Below are 27,347 nucleotides of genomic sequence, written 5' to 3'. Positions count from 1 at the left end.
AAAGATTCACACTTGCTCCTAAATCTAGAAGAGCTTTTTCAATGTGATAATCTCCTATAACATAGGAAATGATGGGGGCTCCTGGGTCCTTAAGCTTTGGAGGAGTGGCATGCTGGAAGACAGAACTAGCCTGTTCAGTGAGGCATACTTTCTTTGGGATTTATGATCTAGATTTACATTTTTGGGTGCACAAATCCTTCAAAAATTTGTTATAAGCAGGGACCTGTTTGATTGCGTCTAGAAGAAAAAGATTAATTTGGACTTGCTTAAACAATTCCAACATCTCATCGAGTTTTTCTCCCTTCTTATCTGCAGAAATAGGGGCTTTCAGGACATCTGAAAATGGGGCTTTAGGCAAGTAAGATGATTTCGGTGCAGTTGGTTCATTCTCTATTTTAAGGTTGTTGCTCCTAGATTGATTTTGATGATTACAAAGCAGATTGAAGGGATACAAATATTTTTATTTGAAAAAGTCTTTATGCTCTTCAGGGGCAAAATCATAATTTTACTAAAATCCTGATTTGATAGTATCATTTGGTAGAACAAATGATTTGTAATCTATTGGTGAAAATTTCATTATTTTTGAACTTATATTTTTGAAGTTATGAATGTTTGAAGTGCATGAGTCGACTCATGAGTCAACTCATGGCACAATGAGCTGCTTGGCACGCTAAAATTTCCCTTGGCACGCTGGTTTTTTGGCTTGGCACGACCTGTGAGTCGACTCATGAGTTAACCCACAAGGCATGAGTCGACTCATGAGTCGACTTCTGCTGTTTTGGGCCAAAATATCCAGAAACCCAAATCTCTGGTTTTTGCAACAGAGGTCGACTCATGAGTCGACCCCTGAAGCATGAGTCGACTCATGAGTCGACCCCTGCGACGAGAATTGTCCGCAATGGCTAGTTTTTTGCCCGTTTTAGTTGCCTTTAATGCTCACGTTAAATGCTCTAACGGCTCTTTTTCTGCCTAAAATGTTTTCCCTTGTTTCTTAAAGTTATAAAAGGTTTCAAAAGGTGAAAAACAAAAAGGAGATCTACAATATACACGAGAAATACAAGAGATTTTGAAAGAGAAAAGCAAGAGCGTTCAAAAGGGCATTCAAGAGCATTCAAAGAGAGGATTTTTCAAGCCAACTTTTCAACCTTGATCAAGAGCTCTTTCAAAGCCTTCAAGAAGTCTTCAATCAAAGCTCACCTATTCCTCAATCGTTCATTCAACTCTTCATCCACCTTGAGGAAATCAAAAAGGGGATTCTTCATTTGAGTAAAGTGCATTTAATGTTATATTCGCTCATTTAAGGAGCTATTCTTATACTTATTTATGCTCTAAACTGTCTTACTCTTTGTGAGTAATTGTTCTTATTTTTGGAGGGTTTCCAAAACAAGGGAAGGTTGATCCGAACCTGAAATCGGAGTGTATTGGGTTGGCTTGTACCCGAGAAACAAGTGGACTAGCTTGGGATAGCTAGTGTCGGAGGTTCCGACATTTGTATTCGGGTTGAATACAAGTATAGTGGATTGGAATTCCCAAGTAGGAGCTTGGAGAGTGGATGTAGGTGCAAGGTTGGCACCGAACCACTATAAATCCTTGTGTTTGTGGTGTACTTTATTGTTTCTCTTTATTTCTTTATTATATCCTTGCATTCTTGCTTTAGGTAATTAATCTTGAACTAAAGTCTTTCTCCTCATTCATCAAGCTTTTAACAAATACTTTTCATAAGTAATTAGTTAAGCTTAAATTCTTTAGAAACCCAATTCACCCCCCCTCTTGGGTTGCATAGCTGGGCAACAAGTGGTATCAGAGTCTGGTGCTCTAGCCCTTCTTTGATCTAACAATCAAAGAGCCAAAGATCTATGGCAACCCATGTCGGTACTTCTCTAGCCGAGAGGCAATCTACCAACCGACCTCCACTTTTCAATGGGTCTAATTACACCTATTGGAAAGCTCGGATGAAGATATTCATACAAGCACTCGACTATGATATGTGGAGTATCATAGTGAACGGTCCTCACACACTCACCAAGATTATAGATGGTGAGGAGTCAACCAAATCCGAGAAAGAATGGGATGAGGTTGATAAAAAATTGGCACAATTAAATGCTAAAGCTATGAATGTTCTTTATTGTGCACTTGATGCAAATGAATTTAATCGCATTTCTACTTGTGCATCTGCTAAAGAAATATGGGATAGGTTAGAAGTAACCCATGAGGGAACAAATCAAGTAAAAGAGTCTAAAATAAACATGCTTGTGCATAAATATGAATTGTTTAAAATGGAGCATGATGAGTCCATAACTGCTATGTTTACTCATTTTACTGATATAATTAATGGTTTGAAGAGTCTTGGCAAATCTTATACTAACAGTGAGCTTGTAGGAAAGATTCTCAGATCATTGCCAAGAACTTGGGAAGCCAAGGTGACTGCCATCCAAGAAGCTAAAGACTTGAACACTCTACCTCTAGAAGAGCTTCTTGGATCCTTGATGACTCATGAACTTAGCATGAAGCAACATCAAGAGGATGAAGTCAAAAAGAAAAGAACCATTGCCCTCAAATCCACAGCTTCGCCTGATGATGAAACGGATGACACTGAAGATGAAGAACAGGATGAAGAGATGGCACTCATCACCCGGAGATTTAAGAAGTTTCTAAGAAAAAGGAAACAGGGGATGAGAAAGAAGTCATTCACAAAAGGAGAACAAAGCAAAGAGAAAGAGAAAGATCAACCCCTTATATGCTACGAGTGCAAGAAGCCGGGACATTTCAAATCCGAATGTCCACAACTGAAGAAAGGTCCCAAAAAGTTCAAAAAGAAAGCAATGATGGTGACTTGGAGTGCGAGTGATGACTCAAGCTTCGATGAGAAAACCTCAACAGAACAAGCCAACCTGTGCCTTATGGCACACGAAAATGAGGTAACTTCTGAATCCCCTAGTGAATTTACTTTTGAAGAATTGCATGAAGCATTCTATGATTTAATTGATGAATTAAAGAAACTAGGGATGAAAAATAAAGAACTGAAATTGAAAAATCAGTCTTTAGTGAAACAAGCTGAAAACCTTTCAATTGAAAAATCCACCTTGATTCAAGAAAATCAAAGCTTAAAGAATGAAATTAACAAGCTGAAACCTATAGTAGATAAGTTCACCTTAAGTTCAAACAAACTAAATATGATTCTTGATAATCAAAAAGCTGTATATGATAAGGCTGGACTTGGCTATAACCCCTTGAAGAAACAAAAATTTCTGAAGAATATTTATGTAAATTATTCAAGTAACAAGTCTACAAATATTACTTGTTTCAAATGTGGTAGAATAGGACATAAATCATACACATGCCTTATTAACAAATCTGCAAACACAACTATAAAGAAAATATGGGTTCCAAAAGGAACCATTTTGACTAACCTAAAAGGACCCAAGAAAGCTTGGGTACCTAAGACAGAAACTTGACTTTTGCTTGCAGGTGTGTCTAGCATCCCAAGGAGGAAGCAGGAAATGGTATCTTGACAGTGGATGCTCGAGACACATGACTGGTGATGAATCACAATTCATCACGCTTGATGCTAAGGATGGAGGGATGGTCACCTTTGGAGATAATGGCAAAGGAAAGATCATCGGGATAGGTAACATTGGTATCACTCCCTCCAAATACATTAAAAATATTTTGTTAGTTAAAGGTTTAAAGCATAACTTACTTAGCATTAGTCAAATTTGTGATAAAGGGTATAAAGTTATTTTTGAATCATCTGTTTGCATTGTGACTAGTCCTATTAACGATGGCATTAAATTTATAGGACATAGGCATGGCAATGTTTATATGGTAGATTTGAATGATTTAGCCAAATTAGACATGCAATGCCTAGTATCCTTGAATGCTAAAGTTAATGAGACTAGTTGGATGTGGCATCGTAGACTTGCACATATTAGCATGCATTCTCTTTCAAAATTAATTAAGAAAGAATTAGTTCTTGGTTTGCCAAAACTGAATTTTGAAAAGGATAGAATTTGTGATGCATGCCAATTAGGTAAACAAACTAGAGTTTCATTTAAATCCAAAAATATTGTTTCAACTTCTAGACCTTTAGAGTTTTTGCATATGGACTTATTTGGACCAACTAGAACCACTAGTCTAGGAGAAAAATGATATGGTTTTGTAATTATAGATGATTACTCTCATTTTACTTAGGTTTTCTTTTTGGCACACAAAGATGAAACTTTTCATATTTTCACTAAATTTCACCGAAAAGTCACTAATGAAAAAGGGTTTTCAATTCAAAATATTAGAAGTGATCATGGAACTGAATTTGAAAATCAAAACTTTAAAAATTTTTGTGATGAAAATGAAATTGGCCATAACTTCTCTGCTCCTAGGACACCCCAACAGAATGGGGTAGTTGAAAGGAAAAACAGAACCTTAGAAGAAATGGCCCGTACCATGCTTTGTGAAAGCAACCTTCCAAGATATTTTTGGGCGGAAGCAATTAACACAGCATGTTACATTTTAAATCGCGCTTTGATTAGATGATTTTTAAAGAAAACCCCCTATGAACTTTGGAAAGGAAGAAAACCAAATATTGCATATTTTCATGTTTTTGGTTGCCAATGTTTTGTATTAAATAATGGCAAAGAAAGACTTGGTAAATTTGATGCAAAATCAGATGAAGCAATCTTTCTAGGTTACTCCTCCACTAGTAAAGCATTTAGAGTTTTCAACAAAAGAACTTTAGTAGTTGAGGAGTCCATACATGTTGTTTTTTATGAATCTAATGATCTTCCTTCAAGGAAGAATGAGGGTGTTGATGATGCAGATCCACTAATAGAAGGTATGAAGGAGATCACTCTGAAAGATTCAGCAACTCCAGAAGACAAGGATCAAGAAGACAAACAAGATGAGAGAGGTGAAGAAATTCAAGAACAACCTCAAGGTACAAATGACCTACCCAAGGAATGGAGGTATGTTCACAACCACCCTAAGGAGTTAATTATTGGTGATCCTATGCATGGGGTAAAAATCCGTTCTTCACTTAGAGATGTAGTTAATCATTGTGCTTTTGTATCTCATCTTGAACCTAAAATTTTGAAGAAGTTGAAAATGATCATAATTGGATTAATGCAATGCAAGAGGAACTTAATCAATTTGAAAGAAATAATGTTTGGACCTTAGTATCAAGATCTAAAAATTATTCAATAATTGGCACAAAATGGGTCTTTAGAAACAAATTAGATGAGCATGGAAATGTAATTAGAAATAAAGCAAGACTGGTTGCTAAGGGATATAATCAAGAAGAAGGAATTGATTTTGATGAAACCTTTGCACCTGTTGCTAGATTAGAAGCTATTAGACTTCTACTTGCATATGCTTGCTTTATGAAATTTAAATTATTTCAAATGGATGTTAAAAGTATATTTTTAAATGGATATATTGCTGAAGAAGTATATGTAGAACAACCCCCTGGATTTGAAAATCATGCTTTTCCTAATCATGTCTTTAGATTAAATAAAGCTTTATATGGATTAAAACAAGCACCTAGAGCATGGTATGATAGGCTAAGCAAATTTCTACTAAATAATGGTTTTTCAAGAGGTAATGTAGATACAACCCTCTTTATTAAAAGAAATCAAAATGATATGCTAGTTATACAAATTTATGTTGATGACATAATTTTTGGGTCTACTAATGAATCCCTTTGTTAAGACTTTGCTAAGCTTATGCAGGGGGAGTTCGAGATGAGCATGATGGGAGAACTCACCTTCTTCCTCGGACTCCAAATCAAACAATCAAAAGAGAAAATCTCCATCACCCAAAGCAAGTACACCAAGGAACTACTCAAAAGATTTGGAATGGAGAACTGCAAACCAATTGGCACACCAATGAGTCCCTCATGTAAGCTTGACAAGGATGATGAAGGTAAATGTGTAGACTTAAAATACTATAGAGATATGATTGGCTCATTATTATATTTAACTGCAAGTAGGCCTGATATCATGTTTAGTGTTTGTTTATGTGCTAGATATCAATCTAATCCTAAAGAATCTCATTTGAATGCTGTTAAAAGAATCCTTAGATACTTAAATGGTACTCAAACTCTAGGGTTATGGTACTCTAAGGACTCACAAATTGATTTATTAGGATATTCAGATGCTGATTTTGCTGGATGTAAATTAGATAGAAAAAGCACAAGTGGAACCTGCCCATTTCTTGGAGTTAACCTAATCTCATGGTTTAGCAAGAAACAAAATTCGGTGGCACTGTCTACGGCTGAGGCCGAATACATTGCAGCCGGAAGTTGTTGTGCTCAAATCTTGTGGATTAAGCAACAACTCGAAGACTTTGGAATCAAACTTAATGAAACACCAATAAGATGTGACAACACAAGTGCCATAAATCTATCTAAAAATTCAATTCAACACTCAAGATCCAAACATATTGAAATAAGACATCATTTTATAAGAGAACATGTTCAAAACAAAAATATAATTCTTGAATATATTTGCACTGAAAATCAATTAGCTGATATCTTTACAAAGGCCCTTAGTGAGGATAGATTCTGTGAAATTAGGAGAAATCTAGGAATTCTAGATCCATATGCCTAAATTTTTCTCAATTTCTAAGAATTGATGTCAAAAATTCTTAGAGCTCAATTTCCAATATCTATCCTGGTCCCAAAAGCTCAAGTTTATCATTCTAAAAACTTATCTTTGAGCAAAACTCTTTCTCCCAAAATTTCAAATTTTTCTGGAATTTATTCACATTTTTTCTGAATTTCTGAACTTCATGAGTCGACCCCCATGAGTCGACTCAATGGCAAACTTGTTATTTCCTCAAACTTCCCACGGGCTCATTGTTTTTATATGGGATCCTGTTCGTGAGCCGACTCATCCTTTCATCTTCCTCCTTCCAAAAGCCGACTTCCCCATTTCCTTTTGCTCCAAATCCAAGGATCTAGCTCGAGGCACTTCTCCCTCCTCCTCTCCACCAAAAATCGCCACCTTGGAAAGGGATTTTTGTGCTTTCTCCCATTGTTTGGCACGGTTGGAGCGTGCCCTAGCACTCCACCGTTCTTCCTAAATCCACCTCTTTTCTCTACCAAAATCCCTCTTCACTCTCTTGTGATCCCTCCTCCACTCATTCACTTGTTCCTCCAAGTCTCCTTGCCTGCTACTGTAGTGAATATGGCTCCGAAGATGAAGCTTCCCCAAAGAAGAAAGTCAGTCCGTGAGCTTGAAGAAAATGTCCGAAAGAAAAGGCAAGCTGCTCAGTCTTCCACTGCTCCCACTCCAGCTTCAGTATCTGCTCAAGGTCCCCCTCAATCCTCCCTAAGCCCCAGTAAGAATCCTCTTTCTGATAGAAAAGTTGAAATCGGGAAGAATATAGATTTTTGGTTCTTTGAAAAAGAGGGTTTTACATTTGCAACTAAGATTAAAAACCAAGGATGAGGTTTCTACTGCTCCCTTAAGGAAGTCACCTATGTTGACCTAGTTAGAGAATTCTACCAGAATCTACATTATGGAAATGGGTCAGTGACTTCAACAGTCAAGGGTATTGATATTTGCTTGGATTCTAGTATATTGGGAGAAATACTTCATTTGCCTAGTGAGGGTTACTCTTATATGGAACTCCCAGTAAAAGAAGAGGGGATCAGAGTTATTCTAGGAGGAACTTATTCAGAGAGTTTAAATAAATTGGAAGCAAAGATTTTGTCCATTGAGATGAGGATCCTGCATCAGATGGTAACGAAGCTCTTCTTTCCTAGGAGTGGTAGGCATGATTTACTTTCCAGCAGAGATGTATGTATCATGTTTCATGTCATCACTCAGACCCCCCTGAACCTCCCTGCACTTATGATAGAGGCCATGAGAGAGACTTTGAACAGATCCAAGGCACACTTGCCTTTTGGTATGGCCCTTACTCGAGTATTTAGGAGGTTTGGAGTTAGCTGTGAGGGGGAGGCATCTACTAAGCTCTCTCATGTGGACACCTTCAACCAACACACCCTGCACCGAATGGGATTTACAAAGACTGATGGTGGTTGGATCAAGGGATCTGAGGAGAGAACTGAGGAGAGAGCTGGGGAGAGAACTGAAGATAGAGTTGAAGACAGAGCTGAAGAAGAAGGTCCATCATCTCCTATCCATGACTTCAGGGCAGCATCACCAAATATCCAGTTCATTCCTGATACAGAGGCTGGCCCTTCAAAGTTTACTAGGATGCCCACACCAGTGTATCAGCTAGAGAGCAGAGCACCTCAATCAGAGTTCAGACTGGCTGACGATCAGATCGAGCAGATATCACAGCGTGTGGCCTCTTTGCTATCTAGTCAGTGGAGCAGTACTACTTTTGCACCAGGAGCCACTTCTTCTGATCAGACCATGACTCCCCACATATCCACTGTGTTTCAGATGATATCAGATCAGTCCATCCGGATTCAGCAGCTTGAGGACACCGTCTGGAGACTGACTGGCAGAGTTCTTGACTTGCAGGGGCAAGTCCTTGCTTTGGCCCATCCTCAGCCACAGGAGTCCACCATTGAGGTCACAGACCTCACTGCAGAGGCTGGCAGGCTCAGAGGAGCACTGGAGGGTGGATATGAGTTACTGAGGAGAGAGATCCGAGGATCGAGTGAGCATGCATCCACTCAGTTCACTGCTCTACTTCAGTCTGTTTCCAGAGCACTGAACGTACTTGATTCCATCAGACTCACCCTTTCTGTTCAGTCCTTAGCCTCTCAGCGTTCTCAGCCACCCAATTCATCTCACTCTCCTGCTCATGCCAGAGGCAGACGGGGTAGAGGACGCACTTCTGATCGAGATCCATCAGCTTTTCATCCCATATCTGATGACTCCGATCCATGACTTGTCATGATCATTACTAGATCCTAGGTGTTAGTGTCTTGTTCTAGGATCTGTATTTTAGGGCCATGTATTGACAATTAGCTGGTTGACTTTTATATTATGAACTATGTATTGAAATAATTATGATTTTATGGTATCATCTTTTACTTATATTTCTACCTTTTGTAATGATGTCGATCATATTTTGGTTATATATATTCTCCTTGTTGAAATATTGTCTTCTCTTTGTTGTTGTTTGCTGTTAATAATTGCTGTATTAAGGGGGAGCAAACATCTGTGATAAACTCTAAAGGGGGAGAAATTAAAGAATGTTTCAGAAAAAAGAGGAGTTAACCATGTTTGATGATGTCAAAAAGGGGGAGAAATTAAACAAAACCATCAAAACCATAAATTATGAGCAATTAAAAAAAAAGCAACCCATCAAAAGCAAAACTACAAATTATGAGAAATTAATAAATGAATTGGAGAATTTAAAGAACAATATCAAAAGTACAATGCTAAGTACAATGCAAATAAGTAACTTTTAAATTACTTCTTTACATATGCTCTGATTTGCTTTAAAAATTTACATATGCTCTGATATACTTCAAAATTCTAACTTGCTCTGATACATCTTTTGAAATTTTATTTACCTTGATACATCTTTTGAAATTCAACTTGCCTTGATACATCTTAAGAAATTTAACTTACTCTGATACATCTTAAAATTTTTAACTTGCTCTGATACATTGTAAAATTTTTTTTTCTGATAACATTGTAAAATTGTTTTTCTTGCTCTGATACATTGCAAAATTTATTTTTTCTCTTGCTCAAAATGATCTAATACACTTTCCAAATCAACTCTTAAACATGCTTTGGCACACATAATTATTTTTTGCTCTGATGCTAAAACTAAAATTAAATGAGAATGAGCAAATTTTCAAAATACAGCTTGATCTGATAACAAAAACAAGTTTTCTGCTCTAACACCAAAATCACATAATCAAATGAGCATATCTTCAAATCTTTAAGCAAATGGGCAAACTATTCTTGCATATGACCATTTATATCACATGCCAAAAGAATCATACTCTTTTCAAGCATATAAATCTATAATGCATTCACATAAATGCTTTTGTTCAAGTATTTTGTCATCATCAAAAAGGGGGAGATTGTTGCTCCTAGATTGATTTTGATGATTACAAAGCAGATTGAAGGGATACAAATATTTTTATTTGAAAAAGTCTTTATGCTCTTCAAGGGCAAAATCGTAATTTTACTAAAATCTTGATTTTATAGTATCATTTGGTAGAACAAATGATTTGTAATCTATTGGTAAAAATTTTATTATTTTTGGACTTATATTTTTGAAGTTATGAATGTTTGAAGTGCATGAGTCGACTCATGAGTCAACTCATGGCACAATGAGCTGTTTGGCACGCTAAAATTTCTCTTGGCACGCTGGTTTTTTGGCTTGGCACGACCTGTGAGTTGACTCATGAGTCGACCCACAAGGCATGAGTCGACTCATGAGTCGACTTCTGCTGTTTTGGGCCAAAATATCCAGAAACCCAAATCTCTGGTTTTTGCAACAGAGGTCGACTCATGAGTCGACCCCTGAAGCATGAGTCGACTCATGAGTCGACCCCTGCGACGAGAATTGTCTGCAACGGCTAGTTTTTTGTCCGTTTTAGTTGCCTTTAATGCTCACGTTAAATGCTCTAACGGCTCTTTTTCTGCCTAAAATGTTTTCTCTTGTTTCTTAAAGTTATAAAAGGTTTCAAAAGGTGAAAAACAAAAAGGGAATCTACAATATACACGAGAGATACAAGAGATTTTGAAAGAGAAAAGCAAGAGCGTTCAAAAGGGCATTCAAGAGCATTCAAAGAGAGGGTTTTTCAAGCCAACTTTTCAACCTTGATCAAGAGCTCTTTCAAAGCCTTCAAGAAGCCTTCAATCAAAGCTCACCTATTCCTCAAGCATTCATTCAACTCTTCATCCACCTTGAGGAAATCAAAAAGGAGATTCTTCATTTGAGTAAAGTGCATTTAATGTTATATTCGCTCATTTAAGAAGCTATTCTTGTACTTATTTATGCTCTAAACTGTCTTACTCTTTGTGAGTAATTGTTCTTATTTTTGGAGGGTTTCCAAAATAAGGGAAGGTTGATCCGAACCTGAAATCGGAGTGTATTGGGTTGGCTTGTACCCGAAAAACAAGTGGACTAACTTGGGATAGCTAGTGTCGGAGGTTCCGACGTTTGTATTCGGGTTGAATACAAGTATAGTGGATTGGAATTCCCAAGTAGGAGCTTGGGGAGTGGATGTAGGTGCAAGGTTGGCACCGAACCACTATAAATCCTTGTGTTTGTGGTGTGCTTTATTGTTTCTCTTTATTTCTTTATTATATCCTTGCATTCTTGCTTTAGATAATTAATCTTGAACTAAAGTCTTTCTCCTCATTCATCAAGCTTTTAACAAATACTTTTCATAAGTAATTAGTTAAGCTTAAATTCTTTAAAAACCCAATTCACCCCCCCTCTTGGGTTGCATAGCTGGGCAACAAAGGTCCTCCTTGTTCTTGAATGATTTGGCTTCGGTTAGAGGTTTAGGGTCGGCCTCATTGGTTTTATTAGTGTGTTCAATGACCTTCCCACTTCTCAGATTCATGATTGATTTGGCATGTTCAGAAAAAGCTTATGGGGTATTAGAGCTCTCAATCACAAATTGCCCTCTTGGGTTGCTCTCGGGTTGGCTAGGTAATTTTTCTCCTTCCCTCCTACTGAATGCAGTCGCTAGTTGACCTATTTGGGTCTCTAGCTTAACAATGGATTGTGTGTGGGAGTTAAGAGTCTGAGTGTTGACTTCTAATCATTCTAGTGCTTTCAAAACTTTTTCCTCAAAAGCTGAGCTGTGACCAGTAGTAGACGGTTGAGGAATATTTTGAAATTGATGACATGGTCTATGCCTATATGTTGGGTCCAGATATTGAGGTCGAGGTGTGGCAGGGCCAACCACTGGTTGTGGTCTCCAGAAAAAATTTGGATGGTTTCTCCAGCTGGGGTTATAAGTGTTCGAATAAGGATCGTTTCCTGATTTGCGAGCTTGTTGGACTTGAGCTTGCTGAACTTGCTCGTGCACAAACTCAGAAAATTGAGGTGCGGGTGGGCATTCACTAACAAAATAGTTCAGACTTGCACACAATGCATAAACTTCTTGGATTGGGTTAGGTGGAATCAGAGATTGTCCAGTATTTAGAAGACGGTCTAATTTTTGGAACAGTTCATCTACCTTACTGCGGATATCCATGACGTTTCCAATCTGATAAATTCCACTTCTTTTTTATTGAAGCATGGGTTGTTCTCTAGAAGTGGCAGACATATAATGTAGAAAATTCTAACTAAGTGCTTCAAAGAGCTGTCAGGCTTCATCCTCACTCTTTAGCATGAATGTCCCACCACATGATGCATCAACCATTTGTCAGTATTTCTCCGATAGACCATCATAAAAACACTAACAAAGTTGCCATTTAGGGACAGCATGGTGTGGACATTTACGAATGAGGTCCCTTAACCCTTTTCATGTCTCATGAAAAAGTTCACCCTCCAATTGGAAAAAACTACTGACAGCTTTTCTAATTTGATTTATTTTTTCAATTGAAAAGTATTTCTTGAGAAATTCTCTCTGAAGATGATCTCAAGTTGAAATGGTTATAGAGTTTAAGCAGTTTAACCAATGCTTGGCTTTGTCCTTAAGTAAGAAAGGGAATAGTTTCAACCTAAGGGCATCATCAGAGAAGTTTTGGATTTTTACTGTGGAACAAATTTCAAGAAATTCATCCAAGTGTTTGTATGGGTCCTCGTTACTAAGTCCATAGAATGATGGTAATATTTGAATAATGCTAGACTTAATCTCATATTGGGTAGCTTCTACTGGAGGTGCTTGAATGCATGGAGAGTAGGTATACGAGGTTGGAGTGAAATATTCTCTCAATGAGCGTGGAGGATTAGCCTCACCAGGTGCAGCCACGTTTCTAACTCGGATAGTCCTAAGAGTCTTTTCTAATTCTTTGTCTAATGGTTGCAAATCAGGTTTTAGTAATCGTCGACCTAACATGCAACTAAAAGGTCTATGTAGGACTATCCTAGTCTGTTAAAGATTTTTTTTTTATTAAGAGGAGAAGAAAAGAGAGAAAAGAGTTCTAAAGAAAAGATCCTAAGAAGTCCTAAAACTAATAGAAGAATTAGTTATGGTTAGATTTTAATTACAATCAAGTTAGCACGCAGTGGACTCTCTATCCTAAAGTTACCCTAGTTCTAGACAGCTCCTAACTGTAGTTAGCCTTCAAGCCCTCCAAGTCGGAGCTTGACCAACCAACTGGCCATATAAGTGTAAGGTTGGTGGGAGTCCCCCCGTTGCTTTCTTTAGACATCAATTAAATTGGCCAGGTCAGCGAATGGAACCAATTAAAAACCACCTTCCTTCGGGTCCAACGTCCCGTAAACCACTTGCCTAGACACTAGCTAACTGATCAAGTCTAACCTGGTTCAACTCTCAGGGTCACTTGTCCTAATGAGCTCGAAATATTTAGTGGTCAACGTTTAATTAATTTTAGATTAAGGTCTAAGTTATGCAAATGCAAGAGAGTGATTTGTGGATCAAGGAAGGGTGATCAAATCTCCACCTTATCTTAGTTAATGGGTTGCGCCCTTAAAGTTAATTATGGAGATGCAATGCAAAGAAACAAGATGTCCAATCAAATTAGAAATTTTTATATTTGAGGTTACGCTATTTTATTTAAGTGTTATGAAATATCAGTGGCTTTTTTTTTTAATTCAATCGTGCCAAGATCTCCGACAACGGTGCCAAAATTTGATGCGTAGTCGTTGATAGCACCAAAAATAACTCTACTCACTACGTAGGTAGGATGAGTCGAGATCGTATCCTCAGAGACCTTGGGCTAAGTTGAGATTATAAAATAAAAGAAAGAAGCGTTGTTTTGATTTAGAAAATAAATTATCTTAAAATTGATGTAATTAGAAAATAAAGAGCTCGGGAGTTTTGAATTAATTTGCACTAGCAGAATTGTATCTCTTTTTTAATTAAATAGATGCGATTAATCTTAAAAAAAATATCTATCTTTTTTCGGCACACCCCCATACCCGTAGATCACGGTGTATCTCTGGAAAGTACTAGGTAAACAACTCTTCTTTTCTCGGCTTGCCCCATACCCGTAGATCACGGTACGTCTCCGAAAAGTAAAAGTTATTCCTAATATTAATCTAATAGAAAAGCATAAATAAAAGCATATGAAAGAGAGCAAATAAAGAACTCATGACGATTTAAATAAAAAGCATAATCTTTATTGCATATAAAGAAATACAAGAAAGTTTAGAATAATAAACCCACTCTATGTCGTTACAAAATTTTTTCTCCACTCCTGAGACTGCTAGCTTAGCTGCTCATGAAGTAGTCCCTTTCTATTCCTCTATGCAAGGCTCTAGAAGAATTTCTGGGCTCTCCCTCCAATGAGAGTACAAAAGCCTTTTTATAGGTGTTAGGAGGGAGGAGTTTTACATGATTTTTCAATGTGGGACTAAAGGAAATACTAAGGACTAAAAGATGGATGGATAAAATGGAAAGATCACAAGCAGATAAAAGAAAATATAAATTCTTTCTCTTGAAGTATTTCCAAGTATCATATTTTTTCCTTTTAATGAGCATCTGTTCGTCTGTTCGCGTACGCCAGCAAAAACTCCCTGCGCTCCGCCATGCAGCGCGCCCGCGCTCGCCCGCGCACGCCCATGCCCGCGCCCGCACTGCTTCAATGCCGCACGCGCGTTAGCTATTAGGAAGCGCTCCCCTTTTTTTTTGATTACCAAAAAAAACTTTTGTTTCTTTAAAATGACATCAATATCCTTTTTGGATTCCTTGCATAGTTCTTCATTTTCTATAATACCGTATGCATCTTTCTTTTATTTTAATTTTATTTTAAGTCCAATTTTCTTCAAACTTGAGTCTTTTTGATCTATGAATCAGACTCTTTGTATCGACGATCACCTTTCCTGTAAAATATAAAAAGAAGCATCAAATTCTTAATAAATAAAATAAATTAAATATAATTTTCTACTTTAAATAACTTAAATTAAGTGTTTATCAGCTATTAATAATAAACTTGAGATATCTAGGATTTCTTGGCATTATCTACAATGAAGCAACCTACTGACAAAAATTATCCGGCTATGATCAGATTAGATCAAAATCTATAGCATCCCTTCATTATCAATAAAATCATTCCTTATTTGCAACTAATGTATTCCATTATAATAACTTTTAAATCAAAAAATTAATATTTCTAATCAGTTTAATCCATCATGTTTTTGCTGCATACTCTAATCTTAATTTATCAAATTATATAAGCTATCAAAGATAAAAATATCCTTGTATGTTAGATCAATCAAAGATAGATCCAATTTTCAAATTTCATATAAAATTTAGAGTAAAACTTTAAATTTCTTTATCTTTATTGCTCCTTGGGCATAGCACATCAAAATTAAATATTGATCCACTTTCTATGTTTGAAATCATTACATAAGCTTGATCACTTCTCAAAAATCCAACATGTTAAGAATTAATTGGAGTTAACCTTAAATTTACCTTACAATCATTTAGATAAATCTCAAATTATTCTTTCTTTTTAAAAAAATTAACTCCAACTCGAACAAACTAAAAAAACTCAAATCAACATCCTTGTAAGTAGAATCAACTTGATTATTTCTTGTAGAGCTCTCTTCATCACAACCCTTAATATTAATCGATAAATCTATACAAAATCTTATCCCTTGTATAAGTCATTCAAAATTTAACACTAGCAAGATATCTTAGCTCAATTCAGAAATCCGAACTTTGACTTAAATAATTAATACACTTCACCATCTTCAACAATCACAAGAAAAATTAAAGAATCTAATCCAAAGATAGTAATATGAATTATTAAAAATTTCATCATAACAAAACTAATTCTTTATATTTAATTTAACAACAATATCAAAATATCCTAGATCCACTTAGAAAATCAAATTTTTGACTTGAAATTCAATACAATATGATATTTTGAATAACCAAAGATTTCACCAAGATATATATCTTATATTCTTATATTAAATTTCAAATATATTTTTTTATCTAAAATTAAGTTTCATATATGACCTCTTATATGTTTAACATTCGAAAATATTTCTTTCTCATATGATGTAATTTCTTCTTAGACCATACCCTAATTAACTTTTTTTTGATAAGTCCAAAATTTATAATACTCAAATAATTGTTATCAAAATTATAACAAGTATCATGATCTTCAATCATATAAGTTTAACATTTCAAAATCATCTAGTATAGTCAACATAACTTATCAATACCTTGCACTTCATTCCAAGGTCAACTCTTCTCATACTTAGGTCAACCTTACTAATTGAAATCCAATATATACTCATCAATTTTATTATAGATATCATATACCACTTATGCATAAATTTCATCATAATATCTATTGATTTGAAATCTAAATATTGAATCTTTTCTTTTATGTCTATCATGTTCCTCATGATTATAACTTTAAGTTCATATATCACTAGAGTCACAATCCTAAATAATTATAACCTTAAACTCAAATACCACTTAAGTCATATTCTCTAGTGATCATAATCTAAACTTTAATATCATTCTATCACATCCTTAATGATCATAAACTTAAACTTTGATATTATCTATCACACTATTGATCATGATCCTAAAGTTTGATATCGCTTATGTCACGATCTCTAGTGATCTTAAATTTGAACTCTGGTATTATTCTATCATATCCTAATCACTTATATCATAATCTCCAAATGATCATAACCTGAGCTCTGATATCACTCTGTAATATTCTAATCACTTATATCATAATCCCTAATGATCATAACCTATGCTCTGATACCATTCTGTCACATCCCGAACCCAATATCTGGATCGGATACTTGATAGCCACACACTCCTTAGAGCAAGTCCTAAAGAATATGCAAGACCAAAAGTAATTCATTACAACCTCAACATTCATAAAAATTAATTTCAACAATAATTCATAAAATCTTGTATAATTATAAATTAATTTTTTTCAATCTCTGATCAGATACTATGACACTCTATCTATCCATCTGCTCTCCCGCAAATCCATACCACAACCAATCACGAGCATTCTGTAACTCTGAGAGAAAAAAAAATGAAGGGGTGCGAGCTTTATAGTCCAGTAAGAATTTTTATATCACATCGATATAATAATATAATCTAAAAATAAGGATAAATAATAAAATATAAAATTCAATGTTCAATATTTAGAATAATTCAAACATCTATAAATTATCTGTCTTGTCAAAAGAGATGCATCGTCATATATTAATAGGTGAAATATTTTTGTTCAACAATTGTTTCATGCCTTATCTTTTATTTCTCTTTTCATTATCATATAATTTTAAACTTTTTTTTTTTTGGTTCTGGACTAACCAAGTCTATACCTCAGTCATCATCCGAATCAATTTTTACTTAAAAATCTTTCAAGGCTGTCCCAGGATGAGCTCCTGGCCAGCTGTCCCACGTATGAAAGTCCGTGAGAGATTGTCCCAAGCATAAACTCCTGACGGACTGTCTCAGGCATGAGCTTCTGGTTGACTGATCCACCTATAAGCCAGTGGGGGCTATCCCAGGCATAAGCCTCTGGCAGGCTATCCCAGACATAAGCTCCTGACTGGCTGATTCACATGACAAGGCTAGTCCATACCATATCTCTTTTTTTTATTTCATCATTATGTGTTGATTTCATCAAATCAATTCCGACTTACATTATGATCAATTTAGATATGTCATATCCATATAATCATGCCATCAATCTCTGATACATATATATTGACATAACATACTCATACTCAAAATCATATAAGCAAATAATGGTGTCTCGAATATAGCAAATTCATCGATCTCAAATCCAACGATACAAAACCAATGATGCAAGATCAACAGTAAAATAGCATATATAATAGTGATCATATACAGGGATTCTTATCTTTATCAGTGACTGATCCAAGCACAAAATCAATGGTCTTCTTCGATTTATCAATTCTGAAAATAAGATATTCCACTCGATATCTTATACAAATAATCATATCTCTTCATGATCCTGATCAAATATAAAAATCATATACGGAGAAATTACTGATAATCAATCCTAATAACACAAATCTAGGACCTCTCCTAGGATTAACCAAAATTAGAATTTGTCTAAGTATCGGGACCCTCCATTGGTCCATAAGACTTTTAGAGAGAGAAAATCTATGAAGAGAGAGAAAATTCTAGAGAGAGAAAGTTTTATAGAGAAAGAAGGTAGAGAGAGAAAATTTTTGTATCCTTCAGACGAGGTAATCATGATCGAGATTATTAGAGAACATATCAAGGTAACTCAATATGGATTAAGTATGATTGATGTTATAAATTTCAAATAAAGACCGAACTAGGATCCAACTACTGCACGAATTTCAAAGCAAGCTCAAGTCATCTTATTTTCATCTCAAGTTTATCCTAGGGTCTGTGATGCAATCAGAGAGGAAGAGAAAGATCCTAGAGAGATAAAATCCATAAAGAGAGAGAAAGGTCTAGAGAGAGAAAATAGAGAGAGACTTTAGAGAGAGAAATTGGAGAGAGAAGGTAGAGAGAGAGGAGAGAGGAAAGAGAGATAAAGGAGGGAGAGGAGATTTTCTCTTTCTTTTTTTTTTCTCTTTCTCTTTTTCTTTTTTTTTCCCTTTTGTTTTCTTTTTCTTTTTCCTTTTCTTTTCTTCTTCTTCTTCTTTCTTTTCTTCTTTCTCTTCCCGACCGAATAGAGGACGGACTGAGGGGGGCTCGATGGCTCAGCTCCGGTGAGGGGTGGCAGCATGGCCAGATGTCCGGCAATAGATGGAGGCGACGGTGGAGCCAAGGATGGCCGGCGATGAGGTTCGGCCGGCAGGAGATTTAAAGAATTTGAAAAACAGGGGATCCACCCCTTACCTCTTATTTTTCGATCATTGGCTGGTCGCCGGCGGCCAAAACCCATAAGGAAGGAAGGCTAGGAGGTAAGGATCCTATTGTAGGGGTTAGACGCCGCAATCGATGGCGCCGATGGCTGGAAAAGAGAGGAAAGGGCCTGGTCGAAATAGAGCAAAATAGGGTTCACCTTTTTCATGAATTTTTTGGCGAGCTCGACAGCTAGTGAGGGTGCACCATTCCGTGGAAAAGAGGGAAAGGAAGAGGGGAAAGAGGAGAAGAGCTTACCTCCAACTCCAGTGAGGTCTCCAGCGAGTATTTGAGATGAACACGATGAGCACATCCACGGCTTCAATGAAAAAAATTTGAAAAAAATAAAAGGAGAAATCCGGTGCTCGTCGTGGCTAGCCATGGAGAAGAGAAGGGAGATTTTATAGAGATCTTCCTAGGGTTCCTTGTGGCCCTAGGAGTCCTCCTCCCAATCGGACGCGGGGAAGTAGAAGAAGACTCCAACGGGAGTCTTCTTCCAAATTTTTTTTTTTTCATATGAGCTTGATTCAGGGCCCAATTGGGCCGGGTGTTACACAATCTGAAAGTAGTAAATTATTAGTTTAGTTACAAGATGTGATCCTTCAAAGCCTTCAGGAATAGAGCATATTGCAGCATAATCTTGCTTGTGTCATCTCCACTTATATATATACCAAGTCCCTCAAGCAGACCTTTACTCTGAGCTTTGTGAAATATTACAGCTGGGCAATCTGTTGCAATGATTTGGAGGAAAGGAGAGAAAAGGCCATCCATGCGGAGCATGGAATCTTACTTCTTACATGCCCATTTGCGAGAATACTAAATTTACTAGAAGAATATCGCATTCTTGATTCACTGAACCATAGGAGGGGAAATCCTTTGTTGAACAGCACCTAGAAAATGAAGTCCAATTCCATCTATCAAATGCCCTTTCAAATTCAATCTTTAAGATAATGCACATGGAGCTCTGTGTTCTGACGTTGGGATTTTCTTAAAATGGCACCAATTTTACTATCAAAATAAGCCATTGAGGATTTGTTCACAGATTATGAATAGTTTCTAATCTATACTCTAATTAGGGGGTGTTTAATTGGAGAGAGTGGGGGTTTGGAATCGAAATTGGAATGGGTGACTCCCATTCCAACCGTTTGATTGGGAAGAGTTCCATTCCGATTCCGATTCCAGAGTGGAATGAAAATACTCTGAAATCGAAATCGACTCAATCTATATAGAACTCAATCCCTACTCTCTTCTATGGATTCAAATTTCCATTCTAATTTCGATTCTCATTCCGATTCCGATCACGAACCAAACGCTTTGGGAGATTTGGCTATTCCTATTCCGATTCTAAGCCATTCTGATTCCCATTCCCTTTCTGATTCCGGTTGCAAACCAAACACTCCTAAAAGAAACAGAAAAACGAGGTAAAAAATAGAAATAAAAACACAACCAAAAAGGAACGTGAAGATGAATAACTCAAGCTGTTACTTTCAATCCCAACATGGTTGTCATTGATGTCTCTGAACTCCATGGTGTTTGACCATGTCAAGCTTAGTGTCTACAATATGATCTATAGATTTCCATTGTCTGTTACATTGAGAGGCCTAGATGCTAACTTGGTATGGCTCCAGCGAAAATTCTTGGAGGGCCAAAAGCAATTACATGACTGCTTATGCCAGAAACTCAGCATGACTGCATGGACAGAAGTAGTTGATGAGGTGGATTTACCATTTGAAGAATTCTCAAAGTGGGATGGGATAGAACTTGAAGCCCTTTGCTTCCTTGCTGTTCATTGCATAGGTGTAGCCCTCTGCATCCCTGGTGTCATTGGTGACTTTAATAATGCCTCTGGAGGTGATCTCTATTTAGACCCATGTTTGGTCCACTGAATCCATTGAGACATTGCTCGCTTTTATATCTCTGTGTATAACAATATGCTCCCACTCTTCATGCAAGTAGAGCAAACCTGAAGCCACACCTCTGATAATTTTTAGTCTCTGACTCCAGCTAAGTGATGTTGGCTTGTTTGCATCATAGAGGAACTTGTCAAGACTTCCATTGGACATGAACTCATGGACCAAAAGGAGTTCCCCTTTCCTACGGCTATAGCCAAGAAGTTGGACCAAATTGCGGTGACGGAGTTGACTGTTACTCGCAATCTCCCCAACAAACTCCCTCATTCCTTGCTTAGAATCATGAGACATCCTCTTCACTGCAATTTCTGTTTTCGAGCTGGGTAGCTTGCCTTTGTAAACTCTTCCAAAACCGCCAACTCCCAAAAGATTTTCCTCTCGAAATCCTTTGGTAGCCTTGAATAGTTCTTTATATGAGAATCTATGAGTTCTATGATCTAGCTCCCACTCTTCAAGAACTTCAGCATATCTTGCCTTTCTTCTTATTATGTAAGCAATACTGAAGGCAGTTACAGTTATGAACACCACTACTCCCAAGGACAGCCATATTATCAAAGATGCTAGTTTTCTACCATGCTTTGCAGATGGAAGTGAAGGAAGACTGGACAGGTTGAGGGCAGCCGCCTGCCCATTCATCTTAAAGCTCCAACCCAGAACATAATTGGATGGTAGAATGGAGCCTGTAGAAGAAGAGAAGACAATATACATGGTGTCTAATATTAACGAGGAGAGATCAATGAAATAAGACAAGAATGGATGGCTTGGTTTGGGCACACTGAAGGGGGATATTGTTACATTTAGCTTCTTTTCTAGATTGCTATAATCTACCCATACCTGCATAGGTTTCCCGCTTATGAGGCTGAGGTTCTCAAACTTGCCAATTTTCTCAATGAAATATGATGCTGTTGTGGCGTTTTTTGACCTTAATCCATTGACATCAATTCCGACATGGTTGTTGTCAATATCTCCAAACTCCATATTGAAGACGGTGTCTAGCTCAATAGCAAGGACATGATTTGACGAATTGCCATTATTGGTAGAATTGAAGAGGCCAAGGTATTGTTTGGGCAAAGCCCCAGGGAGCCCCTTGGTTGGGGAGAGCACCAATGCAAGTCCATCGCCACCCACATCTGGATATTCAGGGATCATTGCAAAGACAAAGCAAGTAGAGAAAGAGTAAACATTACCGTCTGACTTGTTCTTCAAGTGCAGTGGCACTTTGTGGAATGCATGTCCTTGCTGGATCCTTGTAGTGTTGGTTAATCTCAGAAGGCCACTAGGTGTGATCTCTGCCATGCCATCAAGGTATAACTCACTCCCTTTGAATCCGTTGTATGTGAATTCTTCATATTTGGTTGCTGTGATTCCTGTAAGCAGACATATCACCGAGAGTAAGGATAGTTTTACCTCCATTTTGAGAAGAATGGGGATTTTCTTTTGGAGCAATTCTGTGGTTATTTGCCAAATGTTATGATGGCTAACTATTAACCTATTCATTATGGGAGGTAGACATCTCATTGAAGAGTAAAAGTCTTTGTGTAATGCATCCATCCACATCCCATTTCATGTTGAAAGATTGTCCAAGTAGAATACTTGCTTGCACAAGGACCACGCAAGTCCTTGTGGATGAAAATGCTAGACCTATTCCTGGGTCTTTCTATAGAAAAGAATACATGTTCTATAGTGATTCTGGGCAAAACTCAATTTACAAAATCCATTAGGACTGGAATCACTCAGTTCAGTCATTTATTTTTAGTTTTCTTTTTGGAACCAGGATGGACAGAAGCCTGAGTTGATATCAGGGTAAGACTGGGATCAAACCTAGGTCCCTTGTATAAATGTGACAATAGTCTTTGCAAGTTCTTCCTTGCAGCTGTCATATCTAATATGTGTCACAGAAATTTCTGGGATGCGTGTCCATGGATGTTTGCTTCTTTTGTATGCAGCAGAAAAATATGCCACACATCATATTTGGGACATAACATGACCATGCTACTAAGAGATGTTGTCCTCGATAACACGAAGTCTAACAATTATAATCATCTGAAATTCATCATAAATAAAATATAATAAAAAATTTAATTCCATCATTTATCAAATAATTAAATCAAGATTTGTTCAGATCATCTAAATCCATAATCAAATAATACCAAAATCTGTCTCGTAATTCATAAATAATGGACTATAAATATATAATAATCCAATGAACTAAGTTGAGCTATAAATTATTCAAGCTTACTATGCAAACCCCTAAACCTGGATCCTCCATCATTTCCAATATTTTTTTTATAAAAAAATAAAATAAAGAGATATGAGATATACTAGCTTGGTAAGTAAAACCTACACTTCCTTACTAAATCAAACATAAATTTTTTTATGATAATATAATATTTAGAACATAACAGATCTTATAAAATAAAGTATTGCATAGAGTACATATATAATAAAACAAATCATAAAGATAATCATGCATATATTAATCATGAACATTTTGCAAACATGATGCTTCATAAATTATTTTGATCATGTATTCATATCATGTTTTAAAATTTTACTCATAGATATTCGTACTGTGGTCATATTTTATATGTGATAGGATCATTATCATAATCGACAAGATATTATAATTCACATTTGTTATCAACTTTATACCTATTGGTATAGGGCCGTTTGTCGATTGACTCCACTTCAGTAAGGCCGTCATAGAAATCAGAGAGTCTTTAAAATATTTATATATATTTTTTAGAATATAAACATATATTGGTGAGAAAAATATTGAATGATATAATCCAATTCATACTTCATAAACAAATCTTTTTCATAAAAATAGTCATAAAATCAATTCTCATAATAAAACATGAATTTTCATGCACATATGCTGATCTTTTATTTTATTCAAAATATAAATTCATCAACAAGATATCATATGCATGAAAAATATAAAAATTTAGAAACAAATAAGGAGCATAAGATCTACTTACCTTGATCGTCCTAGATCTTCAAACTTCATTAGGTGAATTTGTTATTCCTATTTAAAATATCCAAAATATGATCAATTTTTATTTCATAAATTCAATAGAATTGAATCATAAAAAAAAAAAACTGTTAATCGGATGGCTGGTTTGATAGGCGATCCGACATCGAGCAATTCAGGATCTCTTTACGAACGGTTAGATTTAAGCAACTCGATCAAGAAATCATAAAGCATGAATTAGATAAAGGCTAAGATCAATCAATAGGATTCATCAATTGTGAGTTTTAAAGATGCTCCACATAACCAAGATGCGGTTGACACACGGCTCAGATATCCAAGTACTTTCAAATCATCTTTTCCAAAGATCTTCCTAGATTTGATTTTGGTGGGATCCATGATCAAATAGAGGGAGAAAGAGAGAGTAGAGAGAGAGAAATCCTAAAGAGAAGAAGAGTGAGACACAAGAGAGAGAGGAGAGATAGAAATTCTCTCTCTTCTTTTTTTTTTCTTTTTCTTTTTCTTTTCTTCTTTTCTTTTCTTTCTTCTTTCTTTTATTGGCCAAACAGGGGAGGGATATTTGGTGGTTGGTGCTCCGACAGGGTGCGGCAGCATAGCCGAAGGTTCGATAGTGGGTGGCCGATGGCTAACAGTCGTGAGGTAGGAGATGGTTGGTGGCAGTAGCTATCGATCAAGAAAATCATGGAAAGGCATGAAAACTGGGGATCTGACTGCCCCCCTTTCTTGAATTTTTGGTTGTTAGCCGCTCACCGATGGCCATGGTCTTATCGAACATGTTGTAGGGAGGCTAGACAACCTGATTAAGGGACCAATGTCGAGTGGTGACAGTGCTGGTGGCCGAAAAAAGAAGAAAAGTAGGCCAACAATAGGGGATAAATAGGGATTATTCTATTCGGTGGGTTTTTTAGTGAAATTGATGCCCGACGATGGTGCACAAGGTCATGGGAAGAAGAAAAATAGAGAGAGAAGGTGAGATCATGGCTTACCTTGGGCTTCGACGATGTCTTCGACCTTGATTTCCAACGAGCATAAAAACAGGAGGTCGCAGCTTCAATGGGAGAAAAGGGAGAGTACAAGGCTTGATGATCGTCGGTGGAGAGTCATTGGGGGTCATGGGGGCTATAAATAAAGAGCCTTAGGGTCCGCTTTAAAATTCATGTGATTGATCTTAATTGAATTGGGTTATCAAAAATTAAGACAAAAAAATCAAAAGAGAGAAGAAAAAGAAAAAGTCTTTGTCTTTCATGTCAGAGCAATGGTAAGAAGTTGATTAACTTTCTAAGAGCGCACATGTAGAATCTTGGGACTATGGTGTTCTTTTATTTGGGACTCAGAGAGGCTAATCTAGCTTTTGGGGCCATTCCAACAAAAATTAAACCTCTAAGCCCTTGTAATAGAAATAAGATGTGATATCAGTCAAGAAATATAAGATTATAATATCTTGAGCTATGGAAACTAAAGTTTTTTTATTGGATCTATAACCTTCATTAGTAAATTTATTTTCAATGGTTTCGCTAATTAGACTACAGGTCACTAAGGAACCATGCATAGCACTAAATAGGGAGTCATCGGAAACACTAGTGACATCCAACATGTGAAATTGATTCATAAGGTCGTTATGTTCTGCCTGAAATACAATCTTGTTGAAATTATCAGATATTCCTGAAGGCCTACCATTATGGGCCCATTCTTTTGTGGATCAATATCATATATAAGTTGGTCAGCTTTTTTATTGACCAACTTATCTATGTTCTCATACTTTTCAAGATGGATAAGTTATTTTTCATAGATAGCATTTCTCCATAAAATAAGAGAAAAATCTTTTCCACCTAAGGGATGGCTAAATTATTTTACTATCAGTCAGTAAAATAGGTATTTAATTTTATTCCTAAAATACTCCATCCTCATTTTCAATGCCTCTATCATTCAATGCCAAATAACTCAGTCATCCATTTTTTCCAAACCTAAAAAATATAAAAGGTATTATAAAAAATATAGATAAATTTTAGCAACTTATTTAAAAAAATAGTAATACAGAAGAATATGAATAACAAATTCTGAAGTCACTTTTTCTTGCATGAAATAAGGATAAATTATTTTTCTACCTAAATATTGTCTGAAAAGTATTTACTAGAAAAATATAGATTCCTAAGTGAGTTCTTTACCCACAAAAGAAGGGGACTTAAAAGAAACTTTCTTGACTAATAGGGTAAATTAAGAAAATAGTAGTAGTACCTACAATACGAACTGAATATGCAATAGCTATCACATCTCAAATCTAAGACATAATACTATCATGCTACCGAGGGGTGCTGTCCTCGATAACACAAAGTCTACAATTATAATTACTTAAAATCCATCATAAATAAAATATAATAAAAAATTTAATTCCATCATTCATCATGCAAAAAATCAAGATTGATCTGAAGCATCTAAATTTAAAATCAAATACTAAACTCATATCTTAAAATTCATAAATAGTTAACTATAAGTCCATTGTCATCCAATATATGCCAAGCTCACTAGCATAGACCTCTAAGCATGGATCATCCTTCATTCCTAACTTTATTCATCTAGATAGAAAAAAAAAAAAAAAAAAATGAGCTACATCAGTTCAGTAAGTAAAGCCTATACTATCTTATCCAGATTAAGCAAAAGTTTGTATATGTATTAATAAATCATTTAGAGAAGATGATTATCATTAAAATATAAATTTTTATAATAATAATATGTCATAAATCAATGATGCTCTTGCATATGCATAAATTATGCTATTTATATAAACATAGTTTCTAATGCATAGCATAAAAAAATTTATAAATTATATTCACTTTATAGATAAAGTCATAAATCATTTGCCATTTTGATAAATCTTAATTCTTCATAATTCTCCCAAATTAAATATTATGGTCACTATTATATCCATGATAAGATTGTTACTGATAAAATACCAACTACTATTATCTATTGGTAGGATCATATAGCAACTATTATTATCTATTGGTAGTGTTGGGTATAAAATAACCCCAGTCGAAGTTCGTGAAAGACCGACCCTTCCAGGGCTCTTTCAGCTTCCGACCTTGTGCGACGTCTTTCTGAACTCCCCCGACCATCCGAGCTTCCATAATACCATCCGGACTTCTCCGATAATGAGCTCCTCCATTCATCTACCAGGCTGCTCCAAACGCTTTCTGAGCTTCACTACCAGTCGATTTTCTACAGTGATCGACTATTCTTCGAATCTCTTCCAGACTTCTTCCGGCCACGAACGACTTTACTCCGAACTTCTTTTGAACTTTGTCAATGTCCGAGCTTCTCCAACAGCAAGACTTCTACAGTAATCAGACTCCATCCAAGTTTCTACGACTGTCGATCGCCTTCTGGATTTCATCCGAGCTCCAACAAGAGCCGGATCCCAGCCGAACTTCAACAGCAGATGGATTCTAGACGAACTCCTACAATGGATGAGCTCCACCAGCCAGATCTCTACTCCGAACTTCTTTCGGACTTCATCAATGACCGAGCTTCT

The 27,347-nt window shown here is 36.2% G+C and overlaps 1 protein-coding gene across 1 annotated transcript; it reads right to left on the bottom strand.

Annotated features, from left to right (window-relative positions):
• Positions 1 to 20,397: 20,397 nt before the first annotated feature.
• LOC140857578 (L-type lectin-domain containing receptor kinase IV.2-like) lies at positions 20,398 to 22,353 on the bottom strand. Its single transcript, XM_073256786.1, has one exon. It carries the CDS (start codon positions 22,342 to 22,344, stop codon positions 20,779 to 20,781), a length of 1,566 nt encoding a protein of 521 aa, XP_073112887.1. The 5' UTR covers positions 22,345 to 22,353; the 3' UTR covers positions 20,398 to 20,778.
• Between the last annotated feature and the right edge of the window lie 4,994 nt (positions 22,354 to 27,347).

This window comes from Elaeis guineensis, chromosome 4 (assembly GCF_000442705.2).
Source record: "Elaeis guineensis isolate ETL-2024a chromosome 4, EG11, whole genome shotgun sequence".
Classification (NCBI taxonomy): domain Eukaryota; kingdom Viridiplantae; phylum Streptophyta; class Magnoliopsida; order Arecales; family Arecaceae; genus Elaeis; species Elaeis guineensis.
This window is presented reverse-complemented; position numbering and strand designations above follow the sequence as displayed.